The sequence below is a fragment of the Salmo trutta genome, chromosome 19 (assembly GCF_901001165.1).
Source record: "Salmo trutta chromosome 19, fSalTru1.1, whole genome shotgun sequence".
Lineage (NCBI taxonomy): Eukaryota > Metazoa > Chordata > Actinopteri > Salmoniformes > Salmonidae > Salmo > Salmo trutta.
The window spans coordinates 19,927,895-19,940,135 of NC_042975.1; the positions used below are offsets into that span (position 1 = coordinate 19,927,895).

At 46.0% G+C, this 12,241-nt stretch overlaps 1 protein-coding gene across 3 annotated transcripts in view; it reads right to left on the reverse strand.

The window, feature by feature from the left end:
- Positions 1–12,241, reverse strand: part of LOC115154123 (protein FAM168A-like) — a 46,417-nt gene that overhangs the window by 8,818 nt on the left and 25,358 nt on the right. For 2 of the 3 annotated variants that reach the window (XM_029700028.1, XM_029700029.1), the window contains exons 3-4: positions 10,423–10,500; positions 3,628–3,753 (exon numbers count right to left, since the gene is read on the reverse strand). In XM_029700028.1, the coding sequence (XP_029555888.1) occupies positions 3,628–3,753; positions 10,423–10,500 (204 nt within the window). The remainder of the gene's footprint in view (positions 1–3,627; positions 3,754–10,422; positions 10,501–12,241) is intronic. The other variant, XM_029700030.1, reaches the window with a different exon arrangement.

Here is a 12,241-nt window from a genome sequence, read left to right on the forward strand (position 1 = left end):
TTATATGATACAGCATAGCACTAAGCCAAGCAAGATGCCATCCCACAGCCCCTGCCCCTGTATCACTTCCCCCTGTGATGTCACTCACTACCTCACATCCCCCATCGACCTGTCTTACTCCAAACCTTTTCCTAACACCTTTTTCCCAAGAGCTGTAAACCCAGCCCAGCTCTGACTGTTTCCCCAGCCATGCCAACGTGTATGTGTATGTGTATGTTTGTGTGTATGTATAATACCGTCCGAAAGTTTGGGGTCACTTTGAAATGTCCTTGTTTTTGAAAGAAAAGCACATTTTTGGTCCATTAAAATAACATCAAATTGTTCAGAAATAAAGTAGACATTGTTAATGTTGTAAATGACTATTGTAGCTGGAAACAGCTGATTTTTATGGAATATCTACAAAGGTGTACAGAGGCCCATTTATCAGCAACCATCACTCCTGTGTTCCAATGGCACGTTGTGTTAGCTAATCCAAGTTTATCATTTTAAAAGGCTAAATGATCATTAGAAAACCCTTTTGCAACTATGTTAGCACAGCTGAAAACTGTTTTCCTGATTAAAGAAGCAATACAACTGGCCTTCTTTAGACTAGTTGAGTATCTGGAGCATCAGCATTTGTGGGTTCGATTACAGCCTCAAAATGGCCAGAAATAAAGAACTTACATTAATTAATAAATAACAAAACACAGCTGTTTTCAAATACAATCTAGGCCTCTCTAATTTAAGTTAGCCCAGGCATGAACATTTTAGTTAGGCCTAATAAATAACAAAACATAGTTGTCTACTAACACCAGGGCTGGTCTGTCATCCCTAGAAGGGCTCTAGCTTTTTCCCAATTAACATCAGACTTAACTTTTTGTAGCAGGTTAGGAGAACTTACCCAGCAGGCTAGGATAATTAGGGTTAGCTAAAACTTTTGACGTTCATTTGACAAAAGGTAGAACCCTTCTAGCCTTGACCGGGCCGGCTCGCCCCACTCCCCATTCCCACTGCGATTCAGCACCACAGCAGTAGAAAGAGGACACTCTAGGCGGCCACAAAATGAAGAAATTATAAAACTGATGTTGGACAATCAAATTCAATATGTAAATAAACGAAAATAAGGCTGGTTCATTGAGAGAAAGCTTATTTTACAATGCTCCTGTGAAACGAGGCCTGCACCATGCATTCATGAAAGCACTTATTTCCAAAGCTCAAATTATATCTCTTTTCACAGTTCTACTAGATGATGTTAATAAATGTTATGCCTATTGTAATTTGAACTATCGTGGAGTCTTGACTCGTGTCATATCTGATATACGTGGCTTATTGATAACAACTCTGTTTCCTACTATAGGCATTTGGCTGACTAGTGATTGCAACATTGTAACTCTCAGATGTTTATAGCTGGCAACAATGTTTTGTTTTCAAGCGCTACTGAGCAAGTTCAGCTGAAATGCACCAATTGCGCCTGATACACATCATTACTCTAGTTTATTAATCCATTCCAAATCTTTCTACTATACATGACACAGGAGCGGGATATGCTGATCTGGCCCAGGGCGGCAGCAGAACTGCTAGGACCGGGCCTGACCAACACAATCATTGCCTTTAATTTACTTGTGTTTGTGGCGCACCTTGACCTGAAGTGAGCCGCTGCTGTTGGGAAGTCAAAACTGTCCAACTCCTTGGAGCAGTTTGATGTGCATCAGCCTTGTTACTTTGTCCTAAAGAAGGCGTGATCTTGAGGCAGTCTTTACTCTGTTGTGGAGAAAGTATCCCCTCTCGGCAGGCACACTGGAAATGGGGATAATCAAGACAATCTTCGCCAATTATGTCCAGTCAGGGTGCACTTAGCTGAAGTCTCTAATGAGGACCTAGTCGAGGTACACTTAGCTGAAGTCTCTAATGAGGACCTAGTCGGGGTACACTTAGCTGAAGTCTCTAATGAGGACCTAGTCAGGGTACATTTAGCTGAAGTCTCTAATGAGGACCTAGTCAGGGTACACTTAGCTGAAGTCTCTAATGAGGACCTAGTCGAGGTACACTTAGCTGAAGTCTCTAATGAGGACCTAGTCGGGGTACACTTAGCTGAAGTCTCTAATGAGGACCTAGTCAGGGTACATTTAGCTGAAGTCTCTAATGAGGACCTAGTCAGGGTACACTTAGCTGAAGTCTCTAATGAGGACGTAGTCGGGTACACTTAGCTGAAGTCTCTTTTGAGCACCTAGTCGAGTACACTTAGCTGAAGTCTCTTTTGAGGACCTAGTCAGGGTACACTTAGCTGAAGTCTCTTATGAGGACCTAGTCAGGGTACACTTAGCTGAAGTCTCTTTTGAGGACCTAGTCGGGGTACACTTAGCTGAAGTCTCTTATGAGGACCTAGTCAGGGTACACTTAGCTGAAGTGTCTTTTGAGGACCTAGTCGGGGTACACTTAGCTGAAGTCTCTTATGAGGACCTAGTCAGGGTACACTTAGCTGAAGTCTCTTTTGAGGACCTAGTCAGGGTACATTTAGCTGAAGTGTCTTTTGAGGACCTAGTCGGGGTACACTTAGCTGAAGTCTCTTATGAGGACCTAGTCAGGGTACACTTAGCTGAAGTCTCTTTTGAGGACCTAGTCAGGGTACACTTAGCTGAAGTGTCTTTTGAGGACCTAGTCGGGGTACACTTAGCTGAAGTCTCTTTTGAGGACCTAGTCGGGGTACACTTAGCTGAAGTCTCTTTTGAGGACCTAGTCGGGGTACATTTAGCTGAAGTCTCTTTTGAGGACCTAGTCGGGTACACTTAGCTGAAGTCTCTAATGAGGACCTAGTCAGGGTACACTTAGCTGAAGTCTCTAATGAGGACCTAGTCAGGGTACACTTAGCTGAAGTCTCTAATGAGGACGTAGTCGGGTACACTTAGCTGAAGTCTCTTTTGAGGACCTAGTCGAGTACACTTAGCTGAAGTCTCTTTTGAGGACCTAGTCAGGGTACACTTAGCTGAAGTCTCTTTTGAGGACCTAGTCGGGGTACACTTAGCTGAAGTCTCTTTTGAGGACCTAGTTGGGTACACTTAGCTGAAGTCTCTTTTGAGGACCTAGTCAGGGTACATTTAGCTGAAGTCTCTTTTGAGGACCTAGTCGGGGTACACTTAGCTGAAGTCTCTTTTGAGGACCTAGTCAGGGTACACTTAGCTGAAGTCTCTTTTGAGGACCTCGCATCTTTTGCATAAGTAAAAATACCCTACACTTCTTTCCAAGCAGCTTAATGGTTTTATTAGCATATGAAGTATATATGCCTTTGAAATTGGAGCACATCGACTGGTATGTCCTTCAATTAATAAAAAGCATAATTTTGCAATGGATTTTTTCTTTCCTGGACAATTTGGTCGGCAACAATTTTATTTATCAGCTTGGCATTTTTGTGGGGGGAGGGGGGAGCCAGCATTTACCGGCTAACAGAAACCCTGCTGCGTGCATACTGTGTATGTATGTGTGAGAGTGAGTGAGTGCAAACGTGTGTGTGTGTGTGTGTGTGTGTGTGTGTGTGTGTGTGTGTGTGTGTGTGTGTGTGTGTGTGTGTGTGTGTGTGTGTGTGTGTGTGTGTGAGAGTATGTCTGTGTGCATACATATCTGTGTGTGTAGAGTACATAGGGTCATATTTACTGAAAGCTGCGGCTGAGGCCTGGTACTGGCGGCCCTCTGAGCCTGCGTCCATGGCCAGGTCATAGGAGCCCTCTGGGGCCACTGCAGCACCGGAGGCCTGGGGCCAGCCCTGCTTCACCAGCAGCACTGTCCCAGACACAAACACAGAGAGATTACACACACACCCTCACACACGTAGAACACAGAGACAGATATAGAAGACAGACATGGATAGATAGTAATAAAACACACACAGCATGCAAATGCACTCACACAAGCACACAAATAGAGAATACACACAAACAGAGTAGACACAGAGTATACAGTACACACCTGGTCGCTAGTGAAAGTCTACACACCTTTTGCACAGTCCTTACATTTTGTTGCCTTAAAATTAAATCTAAAAAGGGAATAACTTAAGAGTTTTTTTCTACCGATCTACATAACCTACTCCACATGTTCAATGTGAAAGAAAACTATATAAAATGTTCTCTTATTGTTGTGGCAGCATCATGTTATGGGTATGCTTATCACCGGCAAAGACTGGGGAGTTGGTCACGATCAAAATAAATATAAAGGGAGCAAAGAACAGATAAAAACGGAGGAAACCCTGCCTCAGTCTTCTGAAAACCTAACCCTGGGATATAGTTTTATTTTTCAGCAGGACAATTAAAAATGTTAATGCCAAAGACACACCAGAATGGCTTTCCAATTGGTGTTCCTAAGTGGTCTAGTCTAAGTCCTGTCTTAAATGTGCATGAAAATCAGAGACAAGGTATGAATATTGCTGTCCATCAATGACTCCCAACCAAATTTACTTAGCTTGAGCAATTTTGACAAAGACAATGGATATATGTTGCACTAAGAGTTGTACAGAGTTGGTAGAATATTATTCCAAATTATTCACATCTGTAATGGCTGCCAAAAGGTCCACCAAGTATTAACTTTGGGGTGTGAAGACATACGCAATCAAGACATTTTCATTTTTGTTATTAATTTGGAAAATGTTACTTTTACTTTGAAAATGGTGTAGGTGGTATACATAAAATGTTATACATTTTTTGTATTTAATTTAAAGGCAGCAAAATGTGAAGGCTGTGCAAGGGGTGTAGACTTTCACCAGACACTGTATACATACACACAAACAGAGTACACACACACACACAGAATAGAAATGGAGCACATACAGTATCAGTCAAAAGTTTGGACACACCTACTCATTCAAGTTTTTGAAAACGTTTTTTAAAATTATTTTCTGCATTGTAGAAAAATAGTGAAGACATATAAACTATGAAATAACATATGGAATCATGTATTAACCAAAAAGGTGTTAAACAAATAAAAAAATATTTGAGATTTTTGATTCTTCAAAGTATCCACCCTTTGCCTTGATGACAGCTTTGCATTATCTCAACCAGCTTCATGAGGTAGTCACCTGGAATGCTTTCCCAACAGTCTTGAAGGAGTTTCCACATATGCTGAGCACTTGTTGGCTGCTTTTCCTTCAGTCTATGGTCCAACTCATCCCAAACCATCTCAATTGGGTTGAGGTCAATACTCCATCACTCTCCTTCTTGTTCAAAGAGCTCATACAGAACCTGGAGGTGTGTTTTGGGTCATTGTCCTGTTGAAAAACAAATGATAGTCCCGCTAAGCGCAAACGAGATGGGATGGCGTATCGCTGCAGAATGCTGTGGTAGCCATGCTGGTTAAGTGTGCCTTGAATTCTAAATAAATCACCGACAGTGTCACCAGCAAAGCACCCACACACCATCCCACTTCCTCCTCCATGCTTCATGGTGGGAACCACACATGCGGAGATCATCCGTTCACCTACTCTGCATCTCACAAAGACGGTGGTTGGAACCAAAAATCTCAAATTTGGACTCAGATTTCCACCGGTCTAATGTCCATTGCTGGTTGGCCCAAGCAAGTCTATTCTTCTTATCGGTGTCTTTTAGTAGTGGTTTCTTTGCAGCAATTTGACCATGAATGCCTGATTCATGCAGTCTCCTCTTCAGAGGCTGGTAACTCTAATGAACTTATCCTCTGCAGCAGAGGTAACTCTGGGTCTTCCCTTCATGTGGCGGTCCTCATGAGAGCCAGTTTCATCATAGTGCTTGATGGTTTTTGCAACTACACTTGAAGAAACTTTCAAACTTCTTGAAATGTTCCGGAATGTTCTTAAAGTAATGATGGACTGTCATTTCTATTTGCTTATTGGAGCTGTTCTTGCAATGATATGGACTTGGTCTTTTACCAAATAGGGCTATCTTCTGTATACCACCATTACCTTGTCACAACACAACTGATTGGCTCAAACACATTAAGGAAAGAAATTCCACAAATTAACTTTTAACAAGGCACACCTCTTAATTGAACTGCATTCCAAGTACCTCATGAAGCTGGTTGAGAGAATGCCAAGAGTGTACACAGCTGTCATCAAGACAAAGGGTGGCTACTTTGAAGAATCTCAAATATAAAATATATTGTGATTTGTTTAACACTTTTTTGGTTACTACATGAAAAACCCTGGAATGAGTAGGTGTGTCCAATCTTTTGACTGGTACTGTACACACAAACAGAGTGCACAGTGCACACACACAAACACACACAGAGAATACACACACACACACACACACACACACACACACACACACACACACACACACACACACACACACACACACACACACACACACATAGAATACATAACATTTCACACATTCAACACACTGACATACAAACATTAACAAACACTCACACATCTTTCATCCATTCCATTGTCGAACTTGGGCTTAATGTCGGACGCATTATCTTATGTTTCATGCCTAGTGAACATGACCCAGTCCAGTAACGGCAGTGCTGCAGCGCACTGTAGAGCGACAACATGACCCAGCCCAGTAACGGCAGTGCTGCAGGGCACTGTAGAGCGACAACATGACCCAGTCCAGTAACGGCAGTGCTGCAGGGCACTGTAGAGCGACAACATGACCCAGCCCAGTAACGGCAGTGCTGCAGGGCACTGTAGAGCGACAACATGACCCAGTCCAGTAACGGCAGTGCTGCAGGGCACTGTAGAGCGACAACATGACCCAGCCCAGTAACGATACTGCTGCAGGGCACTGTAGAGCGACAACATGACCCAGCCCAGTAACGGCAGTGCTGCAGGGCACTGTAGAGCGACAACATGACCCAGCCCAGTAACGGCAGTGCTGCAGGGCACTGTAGAGCGACAACATGACCCAGCCCAGTAACGGCAGTGCTGCAGGGCACTGTAGAGCGACAACATGACCCAGCCCAGTAACGGCAGTGCTGCAGGGCACTGTAGAGCGACAACATGACCCAGCCCAGTAACGGCAGTGCTGCAGGGCACTGTAGAGCGACAACATGACCCAGCCCAGTAACGGCAGTGCTGCAGGGCACTGTAGAGCGACAACATGACCCAGCCCAGTAACGGCAGTGCTGCAGGGCACTGTAGAGCGACAACATGACCCAGCCCAGTAACGGCAGTGCTGCAGGGCACTGTAGAGCGACAACATGACCCAGCCCAGTAACGATAGTGCTGCAGGGCACTGTAGAGCGACAACATGACCCAGTCCAGTAACGGCAGTGCTGCAGGGCACTGTAGAGCGACAACATGACCCAGTCCAGTAACGGCAGTGCTGCAGGGCACTGTAGAGCGACAACATGACCCAGCCCAGTAACGGCAGTGCTGCAGGGCACTGTAGAGCGACAACATGACCCAGCCCAGTAACGGCAGTGCTGCAGGGCACTGTAGAGCGACAACATGACCCAGCCCAGTAACGACAGTGCTGCAGGGCACTGTAGAGCGACAACATGACCCAGCCCAGTAACGGCAGTGCTGCAGGGCACTGTAGAGCGACAACATGACCCAGCCCAGTAACGGCAGTGCTGCAGGGCACTGTAGAGCGACAACATGACCCAGCCCAGTAACGGCAGTGCTGCAGGGCACTGTAGAGCGACAACATGACCCAGCCCAGTAACGGCAGTGCTGCAGGGCACTGTAGAGCGACAACATGACCCAGTCCAGTAACGGCAGTGCTGCAGCGCACTGTAGAGCGACAACATGACCCAGTCCAGTAACGGCAGTGCTGCAGGGCACTGTAGAGCGACAACATGACCCAGTCCAGTAACGGCAGTGCTGCAGCTCACTGTAGAGCGACAACATGACCCAGTCCAGTAACGACAGTGCTGCAACGGCAGTGCTGCAGGGCACTGTAGAGCGACAACATGACCCAGCCCAGTAACGGCAGTGCTGCAGGGCACTGTAGAGCGACAACATGACCCAGTCCAGTAACGGCAGTGCTGCAGGGCACTGTAGAGCGACAACATGACCCAGCCCAGTAACGGCAGTGCTGCAGGGCACTGTAGAGCGACAACATGACCCAGCCCAGTAACGGCAGTGCTGCAGGGCACTGTAGAGCGACAACATGACCCAGCCCAGTAACGGCAGTGCTGCAGGGCACTGTAGAGCGACAACATGACCCAGCCCAGTAACGGCAGTGCTGCAGGGCACTGTAGAGCGCCAACATGACCCAGTCCAGTAACGGCAGTGCTGCAGGGCACTGTAGAGCGACAACATGACCCAGTCCAGTAACGGCAGTGCTGCAGGGCACTGTAGAGCGACAACATGACCCAGCCCAGTAACGGCAGTGCTGCAGGGCACTGTAGAGCGACAACATGACCCAGCCCAGTAACGGCAGTGCTGCAGGGCACTGTAGAGCGACAACATGACCCAGTCCAGTAACGGCAGTGCTGCAGGGCACTGTAGAGCGACAACATGACCCAGTCCAGTAACGGCAGTGCTGCAGCGCACTGTAGAGCGACAACATGACCCAGTCCAGTAACGGCAGTGCTGCAGGGCACTGTAGAGCGACAACATGACCCAGTCCAGTAACGGCAGTGCTGCAGCTCACTGTAGAGCGACAACATGACCCAGTCCAGTAACGACAGTGCTGCAACGGCAGTGCTGCAGGGCACTGTAGAGCGACAACATGACCCAGCCCAGTAACGACAGTGCTGCAGGGCACTGTAGAGCGACAACATGACCCAGCCCAGTAACGGCAGTGCTGCAGGGTACTGTAGAGCGACAACATGACCCAGTCCAGTAACGGCAGTGCTGCAGGGCACTGTAGAGCGACAACATGACCCAGTCCAGTAACGGCAGTGCTGCAGCTCACTGTAGAGCGACAACATGACCCAGCCCAGTAACGACAGTGCTGCAACGGCAGTGCTGCAGGGCACTGTAGAGTGACAACATGACCCAGCCCAGTAACGACAGTGCTGCAGGGCACTGTAGAGCGACAACATGACCCAGCCCAGTAACGGCAGTGCTGCAGGGCACTGTAGAACGACAACATGACCCAGCCCAGTAACGGCAGTGCTGCAGGGCACTGTAGAGCGACAACATGACCCAGCCCAGTAATGGCAGTGCTGCAGGGCACTGTAGAGCGACAACATGGCACAGCTCTCACTGACCTACTTCACTCCACTCTCTGATGATCAAACCCTCTGGAGCTCCAGGAGAAATGCAGTAAAACCAGACTCTGCGCATAACAAATATGGATCACCACAAACCACAACACAAACTACTAGCTACCAGAGCTGGGGTCAATTCCATTTCAGCTCAGTCAATTCAAGAAGTAAACTGAAATTCCAGCTCAATTTTTTCTCACAGAGAAGCATTGAGGAAAAGTTTAATTGAATACTTACTGAATTGAAAAGGAATTGACCCCAACCCTAATACCTACCCAACCTTTGCCTCTCCGTGCACAGAGGTGGAGAGATGCATTCTATTGAAACTACATTAATTAATTCTAGCTAACACAAGGAGATGCTAGAGAGACCAACACTGCTTCTAGCCATCTCAACGACAAACAGTATTACAGTATTTACAGTAATAAAATGCCAAACAACCCCAGGTTATATCACTTTCACTAACTGACAGACATCTCAAGCCATCCTCTAACAACAAAGGGCAATGTAACCACAACCATACGCAGAATCGTTTATCACAATAAATCAGAAAATAAATTAGGGATCATCTTATTAACAGTAATTCTAAAGTCATTCTCAAGTTCACACCAAAACACAACATTACACACAGACACACACACACATTTCTGTACAGAATGTTCTAGAGCACTGTATGGATACAATATGAACAAATGTTCTAGAGCACTGTATGGATACAATATGAACAAAGCCTCTCTATCAGCTCTACATACGAGTTCTCAAGGCATTGTGAAGGCTCTGGGGTGAAGTTTCCTGTAGGTACAGATCTAGAATCAGCTTTCCCTCACCCAATCTTAACCTTAACCATGACTGTTGAAAATGTTAAACTGACCCAGAGTCTAAGGGAAACTTCTCATGACATACATGTGGATAAGACACATAGAGAGAGAAGATGTTTGAGTGTGTGTGTGTGTGTGTGTGTGTGTGTGTGTGTGTGTGTGTGTGTGTGTGTGTGTGTGTGTGTGTGTGTGTGCGCGTGCGTGCGTGCGGGCGTGTGTGTGTGTGTGTGTGTGTGTCTGTGTGTGTCTGTGTGTGTGCGCATGTGGGTGTATTTACGTTTGAGTAGATTGCACCGCCAATCTGATTCATATAGTGTGTATTGTATCACGTGTGTATATTCTTACCTTGGGGGATAGAGTGGACTGCTGGTTTGATCAAACTGCGTGTGCGCTTGTGTGCATGTCTGTGTGTTTGCGTGGCATATTTGTGCGTGCATGCGCGCAAGTTTGTGTGTGCTTGTTTGTGCGTGCATGCATTTGTGCGTGTGTGTGTTCTTACCTGGGGGATAGCCTGGACTGCCAGTCTGGTAGAGGTTGGGTGTATAAGTAGGAGTCTGAGGATAACCTGCAGGATAGCCTGAGGACAGAAAACAGAGGCCTTTAAGAACATCATCGCCTGGAGGTGTGTGTGAGTTTGTTTGTTTGTATGTGTGTGTGTGTGTGTGTGTGTGTGTGTGTGTGTGTATGTTTGTGCAGCATGGCTGTTTGTGTGTGTGTGTGTGTGTGTGTGTGTGTGTGTGTGTGTGTGTGTGTGTGTGTGTGTGTGTGTGTGTGTGTGTGTGTGTGTGTGTGTGAGTATGTCTGTGTGCATACATATCTGTGTGTGTAGAGTACATAGGGTCATATTTACTGAAAGTACATGCAAGTTAATATATGAGTGGATGTGTATGTGTTGTAAGATGAAAGGTCAAAGGTAGGACAGCACAGAGACAGTGTAGTTCCAGAGTGCCTGTGTGGATGGGATAATCACTCGATGGAGCCTCCATCTCCCCACATCCCCGTCACAGTGATTTACAGCGCAGCCCCGCCCTCCTGCACCTGATTCATAAAACAATTGGCCAGGACACTGCAGTGAATACCACCCATCCATATAGGTTGGATGTCAGTGATTGCTGACAGTTCAGATAAGATAAGGTTGAAGTCTCCTGGGTCGTATTCATTAGAGTACCGACTGAAAGAAAACAGACTTAAACAGGGAGCGACTACCTGAACTTGTTCAATATAAGAAGTGCTTGTTTTCGTTTTACATTGCAAAACATTTAGTTTTGTCTTAATTAATGAATACGACACTGGTTCAGTTTCAATGGGACGTATTGAGATACTTGGTGACTTATAGGTGATCTTATATCAAAGGAAATAGGAAGGAAGTGCTTTAGAAGGGGAAACATGCCATCCAGGAACGGTAACTATAATATTTTAAGCTATTATCTCTGAATAATACAGGAGCTATGAAGAGATTGAGATAAAACTGTCCACTTTGAGTGTTTGTTGCAGCTCGTTCCAGTCGCTAGCTGCAGCGAACTGAAAAGACGAGCGACCCAGTGATGTGTGCGCTTTGGGAACCTTTAACAGAATGTGACTGGCAGAACGGGTGTTGTATGTGGAGGATGAGGGCTGCAGTAGATATCTCAGATAGGGGGAGTGAGGCCTAAGAGGGTTTTATAAATAAACATCAACCAGTGGGTCTTGCGACGGGTATACAGAGATGACCAGTTTACAGAGGAGTATAGAGTGCAGTGATGTGTCCTATAAGGAGCATTGGTGGCAAATCTGATGGCCGAATGGTAAAGAACATCTAGCCGCTCGAGAGCACCCTTACCTGCTGATCTATAAATTACATCTCCATAATCTAGCATGGGTAAAATGGTCATCTGAATCAGGGTTAGTTTGGCAGCTGGGGTAAAAGAGGAGCGATTACGATAGAGGAAACCAAGTCTAGATTTAACTTTAGCCTGCAGCTTTGATGCTGAGAATGACAGTGTACCATCTAACCATACTCCCAAGTACTTGCATGAGGTGACTACCTCAAACTCTAAACCCTCAGAGGTAGTAATCACACCTGTGGGGAGAGGGGCATTCTTCTTACCAAACCACATGACCTTTGTTTTGGAGGTGTTCAGAACAAGGTTAAGGTTAGAGAAAGCTTGTTGGAAACTAAGAAAGCTTTGTTGTAGAACGTTTAACACAAAATCCGGGGAGGGGCCAGCTGAGTATAAGACTATCATCTGCATATAAATGGATGAGAGAACTTCCTACTGCCTGAGCTATGTTGTTGATATAAATTGAGAAGAGCGTGGGGCCTAGGATCAAGCCTTGGG